General features: G+C 49.1%; 2 protein-coding genes across 25 annotated transcripts in view; both read left to right on the forward strand.

Annotated features, from left to right (window-relative positions):
- The window catches only part of SORBS1 (sorbin and SH3 domain containing 1), a 237109-nt gene that overhangs the window by 141359 nt on the left and 76678 nt on the right, over window positions 1-19072 (forward strand). For 18 of the 24 annotated variants that reach the window (XM_060034413.1, XM_060034417.1, XM_060034408.1 and 15 more), the window contains 3 exons: window positions 5507-5869; window positions 9784-9928; window positions 13819-13848. In XM_060034413.1, coding sequence (XP_059890396.1) covers window positions 5507-5869; window positions 9784-9928; window positions 13819-13848 — 538 coding nt within the window. The remainder of the gene's footprint in view (window positions 1-5506; window positions 5870-9783; window positions 9929-13818; window positions 13849-19072) is intronic. The other 6 variants (XM_060034429.1, XM_060034426.1, XM_060034427.1 and 3 more) reach the window with 2 other exon arrangements.
- On the forward strand, window positions 772-4973 carry LOC138414302 (proline-rich protein 36-like). Its single transcript, XM_069541520.1, has 2 exons — window positions 772-780; window positions 4072-4973. Exons 1-2 carry the CDS (start codon window positions 772-774, stop codon window positions 4906-4908), a joined length of 846 nt encoding a protein of 281 aa, XP_069397621.1. The 3' UTR covers window positions 4909-4973.

A 19072-nucleotide genomic window follows, 5' to 3' on the forward strand; every position in this document is an offset into this window, starting at 1 on the left:
CACTGCCTAGCGCTACCCTACGAAAGAAAGTGTGCCCCACGTTGTACAACTTGCAGTGGAATAATTCTGCTTAAGTTTTCCCCCTACGTTGTTTTCCTCATCTTTCTTTCTTCCCCTTCCTGTTGGCTGCACCCTGCAGCTTATGGGATTTTAGTTCCCCAACTAGGGATCAAACTCAGGCCCTGAGCAGTGAGAGCGAGGGTCCTAACCACTGGACTGCCAGGGACTTCCCTGCTTTGCCATCTTGACGAAAGTAATAGACCCTGTTTTAATTCAGGCAATCTGTGAAGAGTGTTTATTTATAGAGCGGAGTAATATCCATGGAACAGAGCAATCCTTTCTTTTAAAAAGAGCTGCGCTGCTCAAAAACGGCAGAAATGTGTTCCCTACGCAGTCCACCTCCCTGCGCCCGCCTGCCTTCTGTGCACATGCTCTCACAACTCGCAAGGAGCCTGGGGAATCCACGTGCCTTCCTTGTTCCCACCCCCGCTTCTCCGATAATCCTCTGGGTTCTGCTCGTGAGGACATAAAATTGCGCTCGTCCCTGGAATGAAACCAAGTCCGAGATGATGCCTTCCTTCCCCTTTGCAGACCCTTGTCTCCCAGGCTTAGAGGAGGTTGCTGAATCGTGTGCCAAGGCAGCACTACTCAGCCTCCCCGCCCCTACCATGGCCTGTCTCCTGTAGCTACTGCCACGTGCATGCGGGGCCACTGATCAGGACCAGGAGCTGTGAATGGGCCTGGCCTCCTGAAGTCCTCATTAGACTCGGGATGTGGGAGGTCTGTTGTCTGGTAAACGACTGGCCATAGTTTCCCTGTTTCTAAGACCTTTCCCAGCATCTAAGTCTGCTGCTGGTGGCAGGCACACTTCCTTCTTGGCGTTCTCGAGGTTGGATACAGTTGGCTCTATATCCAGGGTAGGAAATAGTTCTGATTAATTCAAGGCAAGTATAGAAGCACATCCTCTTCCACTATCAGGGACTTAGCCCACAGGGTAGCTCACTAATTCCTTTTGGCTTCTTAAATAGCTCTTCTACAGAGAGAATTTTAACAGCGTGTGAAGTAAATAAAAATCCCCTTTAAATACATGTACTTACAGCAACTTTACTGAGCGTTTGTTGTGTTTGGATCACTGTGTAAACATTGCCCTCAAGGCGTGTGTAAGGGTGACCTCATAACAAGGATAATCGTCCTGTAATGTGGGCTACGCATAGTGTATGCATTTTCTCATCGGTCACTATCCGGGAATTTTCTTTTTACCTGGGTGTCTGAAAAGATACCTGGCATATTGCTGATGTAGAGGTGTTATTCTATATATTCAGTGTAAAACTGGCCACCCAACTTTCAAGAGGCTTGAGGTCATAGATTCATTTTCTGAACGCAAAAATGACTTCTTGTCTCTGTAGCTATTGCCAGAGCTGTAAGTATACGCTGGCTTAGACAAAGCCAAGGTGGGCTGGGCTGCTCTCTGCTCTGGCTTGGTTACAGATGAAGACAGCTCTCAGACACCTGCAGGCCTAGCATCCCCTCCTAAGGATTGAGTTGGAGTCCGGGACACACGGGCCAGAGGGGAATCCTATCTCCTGATGCTCCCACGTCTGCCTTTCCTCCTGCTGCCCTGCTCTCCTCACCCGCAGTGACGCGGAATCAGGGCTCTCCCCTCTCTGACAGCAGCATCTTGGGGATCCCCAGTGGAGGCAGGGATTGATAGTTTCTGGAATTGTACATACTAGGAACATGTCAGATTCTTCAAGCAGCCCCATTTTTGTCACCACCCCATCTTCTAAAAAGATAAATGGGATTTCATTAGTGGCCAGCTGGGGAGGAATGCCAGCTGCCTATATGGTTCCCACAATGTTGACAATAAAACAGAAAGTAGTTCCTTACATGTAAAGTGACTGTGCCTATCCCCCTCCTTCTCTAGAGCTCAAAGGAGCCCCAGGACAGGAAGGCCTTGGCTCTGAGTGCGTTGTCAACACTCTGGGGAAGCGTCCTCTCTACAGGGTCAGAGCCCTGGGAAGGCTCAGGCCTGTTATAATGCAGCCCTGGCACCTTATATGGCCACAGCCAAATTAAGTTAAAAAGTCATTGAAACCGATTTCTATCTTTGGGCAAGAAGAAATCACATGTGGGACACTTGAGCTCGAAGTAAAAGTAAATTTGAGCCTAACTCAAAATTGCCTTTTACTTACCTCCCTGGCAACCATCGTCAACTTACCCACAGTCCCTTTGGCGCGTGCTTGGTCAAGTGTTTTGTTTCTGGAGAGCATCGTTTTAGTCTGTGAGTACACCCCAACCTCCAGCCTAAGTTCACTGAAACCGAGAGTACATCTGGATGGTTTTGCTCCTACTAATGACTGAAGATACATTTTGTATTTTTGGCTGGTACACATGGCCACATTCCACTGGCAGTGTCCTGGGCACCCTGTGGAAAGGATAGGCATCAAGTTAACCTAGCTTGCTGAGGGATGGGCTGTTTACTGTCTCTGGGTTAATATTCTAGTCCAGACTCATACTTTATTCTCACTTATTTACCCTCACTAGCATCCCTTCCCCCTTGCTGCCTGCACTCCACAAAAAATAAAAATAAAATAGGCCCACACCCTTGCATCCTCCCAGTTTGGGGTCACAATCCATTTGCCATTTATCAACCAAACTCTAATGTACTTTACCTGTGCAATTTAGCGGAAGGTTCTCATTTTCTTCTCATACTGGGCTATCTTTAAAGAGAGGGCCAGTGAAGAAAATCTAGGTGTCTTAGGCTGCTGTAAGAAAGTATCAAAGACAGGTGATTTAATCAACAGACATTTATTTCTCACAGCTCTGGAGGCTGGGAAGTCCAAGATCAAGGTGCCAGCCTGTTAGGTTCCTGGTTAGGGCTCTCTTCCTGTCATGTAGACACCTGCCTTCTCACTGTGTCCTCACCTGGTGGAAAGACAGGGCTCTGGTCTCTCTTCCTCTTCTTACAAGGACCCCTATCCCATCATGGGGTCCCACCCTCATGACCTCATCTAACCCTAATTACCACCCACAGGCCCCATCTCCAAATGCCACCACTTGGGGTTAGGGGTTCAGCTTAAGAATTTGAGGGGTCACACATCCAGTCCATAACATTAGGAAGATAAACGTATCTTACTTGATTCCAAGTTGAGCCACAGGTTGACAGGCGGCTGTCCTTGAAATGAGGATCATCTGGAGATTTACCCCATTTCCTGACCCTCTGCCTCGCTGAGACCCAGGGAGGAGCGAGGGGCTGTGTTGAGGGAGAGGGCATGAGGTGGGAACTACAGTTTTCTAGCTCTGAGCCTGGAACCAGAGCTTTGGGCTTAAACCATGAGCCTGAGGCTGATCACCCCCTTTAGGATTGTCTGTGCCTGGTGGGCTGGGTGGGAATGAGGAATGGTCTGGAATTTGGTGAACAGGCACCGTCCAAGCCAGTCAGATGCTTCATTGCCTGGTCTCTTTGTTCTGGGTGCGTCAAAAATGGGAGACTGCATGCTTTTAACCTCATGCCTGTCTTCCTTCTAATAATTAGTCCCATCACATTGTTTCCTCTGAGACAAGACGTGCGGATTCTAAGTCCTTAGCTAGCATTCTCTTCTTGGTGAGTTTTAAGTTGTTATGCTTATGGAACTGATGCTAAATCTTAGTGACTCAATTAAGACGGCTGCCTCCTGTGAACACCTAAGGATGATTCTTCCAGTTGTCCGTTTCCTGAGGGAAAAGAATGGAAGACACTCGAGTTGGAGGGAACTTAAACTTTTAAAGCTGAAGGTACAAAGAGGAAAATCTTTGAGGTCTGGAGAAAACTGGGGCCGCTGGGGCTTCTTCCGCTGGCGTTTAACCCTTGGGCACCCTTCTTGGGTCAGGAGGTCTCAGACGGTACAGGTCAACCCAGGACTCGTGTCAACCTGACTTAGCACCTGGGCTGAGCTCAGCCTCCCTGTGATGTAAAGGAGAGTCAGGCCTGCCTCTCCAGGTGAGTAGGAGTCAGTCCTTGGCTTTACCGCAAGGAAAAATGTACGGGCCATGAGGAGTCTAAGCTGAGGATTTGCTTAAAAACGTGTCCAGAGTTGTTTTTTCTTCAGGTCGTGTTGTGCTGTTTCTAATGGTCATCCTTCTTTCCATTTCCCCTCCTCTTTCTTTCTTTTTATTGTCTTAAAAATACTACCAAAGGTCCTCTCTCCCGCGTGCCCTCCTCTCCCTCAAGAGGGCTGCTTTGCATGGCAGCCCCCCGGCACCCGCAGTTCCTTCAAGGACTCCCTTTACCTGAGCTCACCAAAGCCATACGGCCCACCCGGCACCCCCAGCCAGCAGAGCCCCTCACGACCCCGGCCCGTCTCCGTCCCCCTGGCAGCCAGATCAGCGCCCGGAGGTGTGCCGTGTCCTGGGCCCTCACTTCCGGGTTCCACGCTCCCCAGTGCTTGGTCCCACCCCCAGCAGTGCTGTGCAGCTGCCAGGACAGTTTATAGAGAGAATGTGAGCTCTAACCCACGTCATGAGGCAGTTGGGAATAAAAAGGTCAGCAGCTTATATGTACCTTGTTTATCCCGTAACATTCGCCCCGTGGCATCGGCAAACCTCTCTGGTGTTGCACGTGACCCAGACAAAGGCACTCCCTTGGAAGCTGCGGGCACTCGAGCACGGGCTCCCAGCATTGCCTCCTGCACAGCCGGCGCGGGGAAGCCACCCTCTGCTCCTTCTCCTGGCCCTCCCAAGCTATTCTCTGCCATCCGTAAGGATGCCATTAGCCGTGGCGAGAGTCCTTCCCCGGGGACTCGGCCTTCATCAGCAGACGCAGTGAGACCACCTGTGCTAGGCCCCCAGGTTACCTCTGATCCCGAAAACCGGAAGAGAAAAGAACCTTACCTTTTGCAGCCCTGTTATCCAGCCAAGGCAAGGAACTAGGAATGTTTGTGTGTCTCCTACACCGTCTCTTTCGAAAACTCGTGCGAGCAGCTTGTTTGTTTTCTGGGCCGCCCTACCTCCTTTCCCCCGTGAACGGTGCTGCAGCTTGAGGCGCAAACCCTTCTGTCTCAGCATCTCAGCACAGTCCTCCCTGTGTCTCCCCGCCTCTCTTTTCTATAAATACGTAAGTATGCTGGAGCCTAGAATCCGGAGACTAATAATATGGTGAACTATTCTGTTACATGTGTTTTGTAACAAGGTGCCAAAGAGACTGTATTTACTCCCAAGCTTTCAGGCTCTGCAAGCAGTTTTGGGGTTAAACACAGCCTGCCTGCCTGTTCTGTTGTTCTCTTTTTCTCAAGTGTTAAAGGACTCAAAAATAGATGGGTGGAAAGTAAACTTGGATGGGGTTCCCTCTGTGTCATAGTGTCAGGAGGCCAACTGGCTAGCACTGACTGTCTCGTGTACTCTGAGGAAAGGGCACTGATTAAATGTTTCTCAGCGTACATCACTGCATGTCCGCTCTCAGCTGTTTAAATATGGAATTCCTTCTTCCCTGCTGTACCCCTTTACGTAATGACCCCCTTATTTCCTACAGGATGCCACTTCCTCCAGCCCAGCCCAGCCTGAGGTAATAGTTGTCCCTCTCTACCTGGTTAACACTGACAGAGGGCACGAAGGCACTGACAGACCTCCAGCATCTCTGGGGCCCCACGGCCCCCCGGTCCCGGCGGCCGTCCCTGCCGGCTCACCTCTGACCTTGCCGACTCTAGACGATTTCATTCCCCCTCATCTGCAGAGGCGGTCTCACCACAGCCAGCCAGCCAGCACTCCTGGCTCCCTCCCCCCCGTTAGCCAGACACCGCCATCCTTCTCACCACCGCCTCCGCTGGTCCCTCCGGTCCCCGAGGGCCTCCGCAGAATCTCGGAGCCTGGCCTCACGGGAGCTGTTTCGAGTACCGTAAGCTTGCTAGATCCCCTTCCTCACAGCCTTCCTGAATGTCTGCTCCCGGCAGTAAAGAGAAAAAAAAAAAAGAAAAGAAAGAAAGAAAACCCCAAAATCCCTTTCTCACTCAAGTACTAAGTTCTGAGAGAGATGTTGGCTGCCCTGTGCTTGTGTGATGACGGGACCCGTGTTTGCTTTCACTAGAGCATGCCTCCCCTGTGTGTTCCGTGGGCCCCTTGTGGCTGTCCAGCAACCTCTCTAGACCCTCTTCCTCTCTGTCCTGTTTGGAATGCACATCTCCCTGCAGAGCAGACCACCTCTGTGGCTTTCCTTTGGCTGGCTGTGCTCCTCGTAGGCCAAGCAGATGTAGTGCGGAGAGCAGAGGAAACCTGAGGAATTGTGTGGAAAAGCCATCAGTAGGCATGGTGCTAACTGTTTTTCTAACAGGGAGCAGGGAGGTTCTAGGGGAGGGAAAGATTCACTCGTGCTGATTTTGCAAGTAAGCAAACTCTCTTTTATATACAGCAATGGCAGAGAGTGGGTTTAAAAAAAAGTTTAATTGAGCAAATGGATATACAAGCCTGGTACAAGCATTAGCACTGTTTCCTCAAAAGGCAGAAATTTGCTGGGGCCCCTGCAGGGTGGCTGCCAGGGGCTTTGGAGGCAAAACAGTACCTGCCCCAGTGGTCATGGGAAGTTAGAGTGTCCCAACACTTCAGGTCCTGTCCTGCGAGGGACGAGGCCCCATCGTAATGGGAAAGCCCAAGTGCTTTAGAGGAAAGGCCAAGTCAAAGGGCTCAGTCTGTTCTCCCCTCGGGAGCCCTGGGAGCTGAGAGACTGCAAGAACCTCAGTGTGAGTCGTAGAATGGGGACGCACGGATCTGTCGGGGCTGTGGGTGCAGTGGAACTGAGTACGCAGAAGTTTCTGATACAGGGCTTGGCACGCAGAGAGTGCCCAGTAACTCTTAGCTTTGGGGCTGAGGAGTTGCCCTAGCAAATGGACCAGAGCTCCTCAAAAATAAGTGGCTAAGTAGCAGTTCATCATTGAGTTCCTGCCACGTTCTGGTTTTCCTGCTAGATCCTGTGGGCACAGCTGTGAACAGGATTTATCTGAGTGGTGTATTGGTGCTCAAGTGTAGCGTACATGGGATCCTCTGAGGTTATACTCCTTGAGTTTCTTATTGAGTGGGTCTGGGGAGGGGCCGAGGACTGAGATGTGGTAACAGGCATCCTGGGGGATTCTGACGCTGAGGATCTGTGGACCACATTTTAAAACGTAGCAACCTAGTGGGCCATGCAGTTGGCTGCTGGAATTAAACGTTCATTGACATCCCTCTGCGGAAAGAGGTATGCCTACAAAACTGGCTCCAGTGGCTCATTAAACTGAAGCCAGTCACACAGAAAGCGGGAAGGAAACTTGTTTTTTGACTTGTAAAAGAAATTACAGTGAGATATCAGGCACGCCAAAGCTGGGAAAGGCTACATCCCGGGCGGGGTCCTCTTCTCTAATCTCTAGGTACAGCACATCACGGTTAGGTGAGGACCTGGCCAGATGTGGCCCAGGGGCTTTGGATATCCTAGCTTGGAGCTTGTCCACTCAGCCCTGTTGGAGGAAGGTGCCAGATTGTTCGCTGATGCGTTCTCCTCAATTTGTAGGTGCTCAATTTGTAGGTGCGTTTAGAAGCCGCTCTTGTTTTGGAGAGTACAGGCACAGAAGGTTTCTCTGGAGCGTCATGTAAAGCAAATCTTATTTTTAGTGCACTAGTAGCTTTCTTGTGTACCCTACACTTTGTCATTTGCATCGATCTAGATTTTCATATTGAGTTTGTCTCATGCGTGCCAGGACAGATGAGTTGGGACAGTGTCCTCAATTTCTCAAACCTGTTTGGTCAGCCTGGTACTGACTTCCCAGGAGGACTTCCTTTGGCCCGATAACTTCTGGTTTGGCCCTGGGTACAAACAGTAAGAGGTGAAAAAGGAAACTGGTTGGATTCCTGCAATGAGTGAGAATTGTCAAGAGGAACAGGAGCCCCTGTGGATGGTGGCCAAGCCACAAGTTGATATCTGCTCCATCTGCAGGGATTGGAGAGTAAGAGGGAAGAAAATTCCTGTTAATTGATCCAGGTTCTTTTAGCCAATAGCTATTTTTGTGATGTTCCCGAGATAAGAGTTACACCAGAGTAAAATTTGTGAGATGCTTAATGTTCACACGATCCATCCAGGCATTTATACTTTACGGAGCTGTATGCCTGATTTTTTGTGTGTTTCCTGGGGGCATTGTGGCAGATTTATCTTTATTACATCACTTTGGAAGTCAGTTAGGAAAAGTGTAATTGCTTTTCCACTATACCAAAGAAAAAGTTGAGATGAGGCACTTTTTGAACGAGATCATATTGTGCCTCTTGAGTCTTAGGGAAAGGTTTTATTTACTAAACTGAGCTGCCACTCATAATTAACAGCGATGACATTAGGGCACTTTCAGAAGAGGTGAGCTGACCAAGCCAGTGTTTTTTTGTTTGTTTGTTTGTTTTTGTTTTTGTTTTTTTGGTACGCGGTATGTGGGCCTCTCACTGCTGTGGCCTCTCCCATTGCGGAGCACAGGCTCCAGACGTGCAGGCTCAGCGGCCACGGCTCACGGGCCCAGCCACTCCGCGACATGTGGGATCTTCCCGGACCGGGGCACGAACCCGTATCCCCTGCATCGGCAGGCGGACTCTCAACCACTGCACCACCAGGGAAGCCCCAAGCCAGTGTTTTTAAAGGAAGCTCCTACTGTGTGTCAGGAGCTATCCTGGGTCCTGACACTCACATCCTCTCTTTTGGTGGGCACGTGTTCTCTTGCTACAGAGGTTGTTCAGAGACACCTTTGCTGGCAGGCGACTCCTGTCAGCCATGTGGCATTTACTGAGCACGCGTGGTCTGCAGGGCATTGTGCTAGGTGCAGGGGGAAGAGGAGGAAGGGAGGCATAGCCCTTGTCCTGCAGGTATTTACAGAGCAGTTGGTCTCTGGTGGCGCACACTGACTGCTTCGAGCTACACTTTTATCTAGAAGGTCTTGTTCTTCAGACCTTTGGGGAATGACATTGTGGCTTTGGGGTGTGTAAACTTCAGAATAGAAACTTGGCAAACTTTATAGGCATGATAGAGGAAACTGTCTACATATCTTTACTACGTCTTGAGGTGCTATTTTCATGTGTTTAAAAAGACTGCTATTATTCCCATCACGCAGATTATAATGTTAGTAGTAATAATTTTATTGGTATTTCTGGCAGACACCTCAGGATTTCCAAGTCAGGATTTTCATAAGTCTTTACTTCAGAGATCTTTGTCAGTCAATATTAGAGTGAGAAAATGTCACCGTACGACAAGATAATGTCCAGATCTCAGAAGTGCGTGCTAGTAGGGTCGTTCAGTGGTGTAGGTAAGAGTAGCTTTCCAAGAGTTCCAGTGCTTAACTCTTCCCTCTTCTTACGTCAATGGCTTCTCGTCCTCACAATGTCTCGTGTTGCTCTAAACAAGTACTAAACTTTCCTGATTTTCCCCAATTAAACCACCTTTTGTTCTCAGATTGCATTGGGGATTGCATGAGTTTTGCATGTTATGCTTCTTCGAATTTGCTTTTTCAGTAACCGGATTGAGCCACAGTTATGACCAGATGAAAATAATGAATGACGTTGCTGAGACTTCGAGTAACAGTCACCTTCCTTCTCTCCCTTTACTAATCCCAACAAAGAGAATAAACATTCCAGATTAAACTTATCTAACTGGAATTAATATGTCTCACTGGTTACATTTCTTTTTATAATTAAGGTCCTTGTAAAGCTTTAATTCTCTTCTTTTTTTTTTTTTTTAATTCTCTTCTTTTTAAAAAGTGGTACCTCTCGGTTTCACGTAGTTGCAGTGAGTGACAACGTTTGTTTTCTTTTCAGGACTCAAGTCCTCTACTAAATGAACTTTCTTCATCGCACGTTGGAACTGATTCCCAGACCTTTGCACCAGTTAGCAAGCCATCATCTGCCTACCCCTCCACGACAATTGTCAATCCTACTATTGTGCTCTTGCAACATAATCGAGGTAAGGGATCTGCAAGGAGCACCCCGCCCCCAGCTGGCTGGAATCAGCCATAGCTGCACTGTGACATCTGGGGCAAGGATTCTGCCATTCCACAGCATCTTCTACAAATCCCATCCTTCCCCGAGGCCATCTGCCCCAGTTTACTCACTCCCACGACCCACAGAGTAGATCACAGCAGCAGACAGAGGCCCCTGTCTGGGCATGAGGTCAGGTGTCTGAATAAGTAAGTAGGTGACGTGTGTCCCACAGCCAGGGTATTCAGTTTTCTTCAGATGGGAGCTCCAAAAAGAAAGAAAAGACAGAAAGGAAAACATCTGCCCCTTAATTACCGTCATGAGAGTTCTCGTCAGGGCTCTGCTAGGAAAATCCAGGTGCAGTAATACCTCTTTTAATTACTGTCCTAAATCCTGTAGTTCTGTGACATGAATTTTCTAGAAAGTAAACTTTTGAGCACCAAAATTCAAAAAAAAAAAAAGGAAAACCTACTGGATGGGACATTTTCTAGAATAGAAAACATGTTTTTGTATCTCTGAAACAGAGGCTTTTGAACTTTTTCTTAGTGACTCATGGCCTTCATTCTCTCCAGAAGTCACTGCACTGGGCTTTCCCTCAGTGGCCCCCTCTGGGGACTTGACGTTGGTGTGGCTTTTTGCCCCTTGCCCTATGTGGCCCCCGGTACGCGGGCCTCTCACTATTGTGGCCTCTCCCGTTGCGGAGCACAGGCTCCGGACGCTCAGGCTCAGCAGCCACAGCTGAGGGTTTTCATGTTTGTTTTCTAGAGTTTCTCTGACTGCTGCTGGTTGGTTCTTCCCTTTCTCTGAAGGGGTGTTATAGGGGAAACGGAGCGCGTTGAGGTAGTAATGATATATGTTGACCCTTCTGCTTTAAAATCCCAGAAGATGATTCTAAGTCCCAAGTTTTCCTTTTTGAAATTCCATAGAGGAATAAACGTCCCCTTCACAAAAGTCCTTTGCGATGTGAAATGTAAAGTCTTCAAGCAGTTTCCTAGTGTAGAAAGGGCTCTTGAGTCTGAATTTCAAAGAACGGTGGAGGTTTAATTATTTTATTTAGAGCTCAGAGCTCGGTACCAAATCTTCCTTTTCTTGACTCCCTGCTCGCCTACTTCATACTTTTCCTCCCCTCCCCTCCCTCTCTGTATTGACTTGGATGAGAATGGGACTGGAGTCTATTTTTAATTGTTTTCCGTATTAAATGGAGTTTTCTATTTCCTGCCCCAAACTTGAAAAGCAGATGAATGAAACATTTTCTCTCACAGCCATCCCACTCAAATCATAGTTATTTTAGTAATTTTGTTTTTTTTCATTCTGTGTGGTTCCCATATTAATTTTCACCCATGAATCTATGTTCTTCAAAAGATAGAAGGGCCCCACCCCCTACACTAAGCTACGTAAGAGCCCGTTTTCCTTTCAGCAGTGCCATCCCCCTTGCTGGCAGTAGCCTTCTCTGCCCAGAAAGTGCCCATAATGCAGGACAGAGTGAAATGCTGGTTCTCTATGAACTTCTTTATGACTCATCTTTTTAAAAAACCCACTCAAAAAGAAGCAAGTTAGTTCCCAGAAGGAAGGGCAGTTTACTCCCAAGGCCGCTTGGTTTTTGGGAAATGCCAAGTGTAATGCCAGCTACTTCTGGTGGCACCTAGTGAGACGTTTTTGGGCACAGAAGTGCCTGTGCTTCCTTCTTGCTTCTTCCCTGAACAAATGGAGTCTTATTTGCTCAGATGCCTTTGGTTCTTGCCTTTCTCTTTTGTCCAAGTCCTGCCTTTGGACTTAAACATCAGAATCGTGCAGCCTGAATCACACGTCCCTTAAACATCAGAATCGTGCAGCCTGAATCACACGTCCCTCAGGAAAGGGTTCAAGTACTTTGCCGTTTGGAATTAAAAGGTAGCTTCCCCTACGCTCCTTAAGGAGGCGGGAAGAGTTGAGGAGCATGGAAACGCCCAGTGCAACTGACTTTGGATCACTAATCATCAACTCACTTTAGGTCAGGCATTTTTGGCTTCGCTTTGGAATTTACCCAGCCTGACAGCCCTGCTTTGCCTCACAAAACGTACCCGTGAAAACAATTTAACTATTGCGAAGTCTCCTGAGGGAGCGATAACTCTGCTCCACTTCTAGAATTCTAGTTTAGTCATCGTAAAAAAAGTTCCCGTTGTTCCCGCCTAGGCTGCCCCAGGGCATAGTGCGACAATAACCCTGTCTCCCCAATTCAGGCCCCCCTACTGCAAACAAACGGAGGGGCACTGCGCCTCTGGCCTGGCTCTCACAGTTGTGTAAACATAGCCCTTGCCCCTCTCTCTGGAGCTTTCCGTCCCACATGTGTTTGAGGGCAGATGGCTTATGATCAGTCTGGGGAGGAGGATTTAAACTGGAAAACTCTCAGGACTGAGAGTGCACGGGTGGTTCTTGGTCTCCAGTGTGCATAGCATGCTGGGAGTCACATTCAGGAGGTCTTTGGCGGGGAGGCATGGGGGAGAAGCTCTGCATTTTTCAGCACGCTTGCAGGGCAAGTCCATGGACCACATGAAGGACAGGAGTTCCCCGCGGTCCCAGACTTCTAGATCTCATGGTCACGTGAAACGGCCTGGGGACTAGCCTGGGGTTGCTAATTTCTAACTTTTGCTAAATAACACTCTTGAAAAACAACCACTGTGATCTACACTGCATGCATCTCTTTCTATGAAGGAAAGGCTATTCCACACCTCAGAAGTGCGATACCACATAATCTTTTCAACTGAATAAATTTGCTTTTGATTGCTAGGGAAGGCCTTTCTTCCAGCTTGGAGACTAGCGTTTGGTTACCATAGATCCAGTGAGCACTTTGATTTAACAGACAAGGAAACTGAGGCTGAGACGTTAAGTGGTTGGTCAGTGCCATCTGGCAAGTTGCTGGCAGAGCTGAGCCTAGGGCTCTGCTGGGCTTCTGTGGTACAGCTAGTGTGAACCTTGCCCACGTGCCCGACGTACACAGGGCAGCTTCCACCAGCTGCGAGCTCCCCTGCTGCTCTGTTTACTTCTCGCCATGCTGGTTCTGGAGGGAGGGTGGGGATGCTGCCAAGGGGGACGATGACAGCACCCTTGGGCTGGCAAGTGTTCTATTTTTATACATGTGGCTGCTTTATATTTAGCAGCTGTAGAAGGTAAAGGTCATGTCTGTGCTTATCCCAAAGCACATACGCACAGAACTCTCCAAAGGAGATGCTGGCCTCCCCACCGCGAGACTGCCCAGGAGGGTGGGAAACCAATGGACCTCCCACTGTTAAGGAACCAGTGGGACCTGCTGATTAGAGTTGGAAAGAAACCTGCGGGACCCAGGTTCTAGACGCAGCTCTGATTTTCAGTGTCATCTTGGGTAGTTAGTGCCCCTTACGTGAGGTCTCTCAGCCAGTGCTGACCTACCTGCTAGAGTTACTGTGAAGATGAAAAGCGTTCACACACGTGAAAGCTCTTAAAACAATATCTGGCATTTCACAAGCTCTCAGATGATAGCTGCCATGGTTATGATTACATTCCCTCAAAAGGTACCAAGACTGGGGTGTATAAGGTCCTGCTCCCTTGAGACCAGGGGAGTTGAGGGCCTCCTTCAGTGATCAGATCACTTTAAGAGGTAAACAACCATAAAACAGTGATTGTTCCCTGAATCCTGGCACGAATCTAGGGGGAGAGGGACAGGAGACACCACACCCAGATGATGAAGCCACATTAATATCCCTGTATGCAGCTGGACTATACAGCATTTTAGCATCTAAGCCCAGAGGACAGTAAGGACACAGGTTTGGGGATCCTAACGAGTTATGCCGGGACTTCTTGGTCTTACCATGTCTGTGTAAATCTCACTTACACTGTGTTTTTTTTTGTTTTTTATCACAGAACAGCAGAAACGACTCAGCAGCCTTTCAGGTAGGTGAGAAATATTTATTTACATACTAACACGTGTTCCTGCTAAAGCCATCTTCTGTCCACCACCTGATGTGTTCAATCAGTGAAGTCTTGCGAGCTTCTCTGATGTGTTGGGAACTGCTTATTGCTGGCTGCAAGGATGATCAAAACAGGCATGGTTCCTGCCTCCCTGGAACTTGAAGGCTGGTGGGGGCACACTAGTGGTGCAAACTAGTAAACGTGTCCAGTGGGACAGTGACAAGTGCCTTGATCGGTAAGAACTGGCTATTCTGAATAAAAAGGACAAGGAGCTATGCTTTGGATGGAGTGCACCTGGCCAGCATCATTGAAGAAGCCACCTTCCTATTGCTTCTGTGTCTCTTCTAGGGTGTGACAATCTGGGGTTGGGAAATGTGGATCAGTTCTCTCCTTTTTGGGTGGCAAACCCAAATGCCAATAGATGACCCTGGGATGATGGACCAAGGGGAGAGCCTCCAGACCAGCAGTGCCTGGAAGAGGGTTGGGGAGCACAGCTTCTTGAACTTGAGCTGGCATCAGACCCTCCTGGAGAGCTGGCCAAAGCCCAGATTCCCGGACCACACCTCCAGAGCTTCGGATTTCATGGGTATAGGCGAGAAGTTGCATTTCTTTTTTCTTTTTTTTAACATTTATTTATTTATTTGGCTGCGTTGGGTCTTAGTGGCGGCATGAAGGATCTTCGTTGCGGCACATGGACTCCAGGGTTCTCTATTTGTGGTGTGCAGGCTCAGTAGTGGTGCACGGGCTTAGTTGCCCCACAGCATGTGGGATCTTAGTTCCCTGACAAAGGATCGAAACCACGTCCCCTGCATCGGAAGGCAGATTCTTAACCACTGGGCCACCAGGGAAGTCCCAGAAGTTGAATTTCTAACCAGCTCCCCGGCGATGCCGATGCTTCCCTCTGTACTGACTGCACTGGAATAGCAGGTTTCATCAAGAGCCGACAGTGGTGGGGAGTGACTGCAAATATAATCAGGTATCAGGGCTCACTGCCTGACAGAGTGCGCAGGATTGGGACAAGGTTGGGGTGGGGAGGGAACCCAGGAATGGGAATGTTTGGCCATTTCCTTCCGGCTTTCTGCAGCCATAATCCTGGTTCTCCCACCTACTGATGGTGAGACCTAAGGCAGGTTACTGATGATCTAAACTACAGATCAGTTTTTATCTGCCAGATAGGGAAAGCAGTAGCGCCTCCTGGGTTCTGCTTGTCAACATCTTAGCACTGAGTACTGGCACTCACGTGCTTGATAGAAATGAGCTACTGTTGTCAGTAGGCGCCTCCGCTGGCTCACTTGTCGTTTTATCGAGTGCCTACTTTGTGTAAGACACCAAGCCAGGCTCTGGGGCTGTTTCAGGGAACTGTGCTGCCCTCAAGCAGCTAATGGTGTGACATCGTGGCTTGGAACCTTGTTTTGGTCATGGACTCATTTGGAGAATCTAAGCAAGGCAGTAGATTCATTCTCTAGAAAAAGCCACATGCATGCAAACACATGGATTTGCCGGTACTCGTGATCTCTGGGGTTGAGGACCCCTGATCTGGTGGATAGCAAAAGCCACCATTTTTCTGAGCAGCTACTCCATGAGTTCTGTGTTCCTTCATCCCGCTGCTGTCCTTGTGATTCGTGGAGAGCCTGGTGGGGAGGACATGGGGTTCTCACACCCTCTCCACTTTATCCAGGACTTGGCCGCAGGACCAGGACAGGCCGTGGCTGAGTTCAAGGTGCCCTTTGCTGCCCCTCCTGGAGCTGCCGCACTCCAGCCCACTTCATTCCCTGGCCCCAGCCCAGATTGCTGAGAACAGGGCGGCTCTGAAAAGGAGCTCCTGTGGGTGCCTTCCTGCTTTGGGGAGTTTGAAAAGGCACCTCAACACAAGTTACGGGACCCAGAGTTTGGTCCTGGTTCTTCCCTCTTATAGTAGCTGTTTGTCCCTGGGTAAGTGACTTCACCTCGCTGAGCCAGTTTCCTCGTATGGGAAATAGGCGTGTAATCCTTGCCCCTGCCTCAAAGAGGCGTTGTAGGGATCATTTGTGATGGGAAGAGGGAGGAGGGTGCTTTGCACACTGGAAGGTGCTGTGTGAATGTCGGGGCTTCTCTATCATGCTGGCAGGCTCAGGCCACTTCCTCCGCTTTAAAATAAGCCCAGCACTTCCATCCTCCACTTTTGGTGCAGATCCACTAAGGGTATTTGATAGAGCGGGATGTAAAGTAGGTGCTCACTAAAAGCAGTTTTGTTTAAAAAGGAAGAGCACCGTTTTGTTCAGGAGCTCCTGAAGGAGAGAAGGCTGGTGGGGCTGGTGCTCTAGTCTGTGCTCTGGAGGAAGAGAAAGTAAGGCTTTTCCCCCCACCCCAGTGGTGATGGGACTTGGAAGGACCACCAGCCTCCCTCCCACTAACCGATTTTTTTATCAAACCTCTGTGGGGCTTCATGCTTAATGAGATTCCTCCAGGAATGAGACCCGCATGGGATTTGGCCTCACGAAGCTCCTGTCCCCTGGGTGGAAAGACAGGAAAACAAGGGCTGGGACAGAGGGGCTGGCATAGGGTACGGAGAGGCCACCCCTCCCTTCCCCGAGGGAAGTGTAAGCAGCGCTGTGATCCTCAGTCACAAAGCTTTGGATGTGAAGACTAGGGTTGCTTTCCCACCTCCCACAGACACAGATGCCCTGTCCGGGTTGTCAGCAGCATCCTGTATTGAATGGCCCTTTCCAGGACCTTCCTTTGAAAGCACAGTATAAAACTCGAAGGAAATGCTCCAGGGTGTCATGTATTTGCCTAGTGAGAAATAGCAGCAAGGCTTCATCGTAACCCATTGGATGTCACAGGGTGGCCCCATCACCTGCATGGTACAATGAAGTGTCACCTTGGGTTTCCACTATATAAAGAAACACTTCTTCTTTAGAGGCTGCAGTTCAGCCCTCTGTGTGTTGAAACCCACTCAGTTACAAATCACATGATCATAGTCTTCTAAAGTAAAAGAGTTCAGGGCTAATTTTCGTAGATCACAAGGACTCTGGCAGCTTGGGAACAAATCCATGGACTGTCAGCCTGAGTTTTGCAGTTAAGTGATGGCTGCTAGAGCCACCTGCCCTAACAATTTCTTAAGAATTACTCTAGGTCTGGAAACGCTGAGGTTGGCATATCTGTGATCTGCCTCTGAAGAGATGGCAGTAGAGCGTGAGGACAAGCATCTCTAAGCACTCGGTGAGACAGCTTGAAATCAGCCTCACCTGCTGCAACTTGATCACACTGAGGCAAGGCCTTTCCAGTCGGGGGGGGGAGTGTTCAGCACAGCCATGTGAAGGGGGGACTCTGGTAACTCAACATTCCCCCACCCTCCCGAGCTTCCTGCCAAATCCTTGGCCTCCTGTTGGAATTTTGTGGGAGCCTGAGAACTCATCCCGTAAAACCAGTCTGGTCTTAATCTTGTAAAGCTTATGGTGGTGAGACCAGAGATACAACAAACCAGTGAATAAAACAAAAAAGAAGTAGGCTCACAGATGTAGAGAACACACTAGTGGTTTCCAGCAGTGTGAGGGGGTGGGAAGTACAACCTATTGAGTGTAAGATGGGCTACAAGGGTATATCATACAACACGGGGAATATAGCCAATATTTTGTAATAACTGTAAATGGAGCGTAACCTTTAAAAATTGTATTAAAAATTAAATCAGCAGTGTGAAATCATTTTAATTAAGGAAAATCCCTGTCTTTAAAAAAAAACCAACAACTTACGGTGATGGGGTTTTCTGAAGCACTCACGAAGCTGAGTCTTGCACAGAATGTTTAGAAATTGTTCTGCGGTCGCAGAATGAGTATTCATTTCAGTAGTTTGTTTGAAACCCGGGCAAAGCCACTCCATGGAGCAGTCTGTGAACGTCGTAAACCTGGGCTCGCTGGCGGCAGTGTTTCCCCAGCTCCCGCGCACAGACATCTCTGACCTCAGCACCACTTTCCATGTACACTGGAACATGGAATGTTTAGTCCTGCAGCCAGCACTCGGAACGTTTTCTTTTCTCAGAGATGAGAACCTCTCCCTCAGTCAATGAACAGATCCTTCCCGGACACATATTAATAGCCAGGGCACATCTTCATCCCCTGCCGTCTCACCTCATGGGCTCCACTGGTAGGACATTAGACTCCCCGGTGTAACCCTTTTTGCCCCCCAGTCTTTTGGCCTCTCTGGTGACCATCTGACATGCTCCTTCCTCCCGTGCTGACCTCCTCCCTACTTAACTGCCCGCTTCCTGCCCCTGAAATCTGGCATCTGCCCTCACTCCCCTCCTGAAATTTTCTCGCTCAGAGAGATCCTGTGACTCTTTTTTTGCCTAAGGTAATGCCGCTTCCTCTGCTTCAATTTCTTTTTTTCATTTTTCTGTTTTTTCCTCTGACGCGTTACCATCCCACTTCTTGGAACTCTGTCTTCTCTGGTTTCAGTGACACCTCACTTGTTCCTCTCCGGTTCATCTCCTATCCCTCCAGCAACAGCTGCAAGCTTCTGGGAACCCTTTTTTTTTCCTGCTTTTCAGCCTGTAACTGTGACATTCCTTCGTGCATGACTTCGGCCCTTGACTCTGCTGTCATCTCCTCCACTGACCTCTTCCATCTCCTTGCCTTCAGCCATCACTTTTGTGCTGATGGCTCCAGAATCGCCCTCTTCCGGGGCCTCTCCCTGGGCTTCACTCTCACGTTTCTTCAGGGTCTCCAGGGCACTTCTACTTGAGTGTCTCGCTGTCCCCTCAAAGTTACCCTGCCTAAGTGCAGGCAGCCTTCTCTCCCTGCCTTCCCCAGCCCAGTTCCCTTTCCTGACTTCTCTGTTTGGATCAGGCCAGGCTCCCAGGCTCGAAACCTTGGTCCCACCTTGGAGGGAGGCCAGACAGGATGTGGTTCAGCGAGGACCGCTGGAGTCAGGTGGACACTAGGCCAAATCCTGGCTTGGCCACACGCTGCTGTGTGACCTCAGGCAGGCTACTTTAACTTTTCTGTGCTTTGTTCCCCTTGCCTGTCTTTTAAAAATGGAGGGATGACTTAATGGACCAGTAACTGATACTCTGAAAAGCTCAATGCAAACCACAGCACTAATAAATGGTTAGATGGGCATTCTTACTCTACTGCTGTTCTGTCCAGTATGGTAGCCACTAGCCAGCCCCGTGTGGCCATGGAGCACTTAAAATGTGGCTAATGCAAATCAAGAGGTGCTGTAGGTATAA

This window comes from Delphinus delphis, chromosome 16 (genome assembly GCF_949987515.2).
Source record: "Delphinus delphis chromosome 16, mDelDel1.2, whole genome shotgun sequence".
Classification (NCBI taxonomy): domain Eukaryota; kingdom Metazoa; phylum Chordata; class Mammalia; order Artiodactyla; family Delphinidae; genus Delphinus; species Delphinus delphis.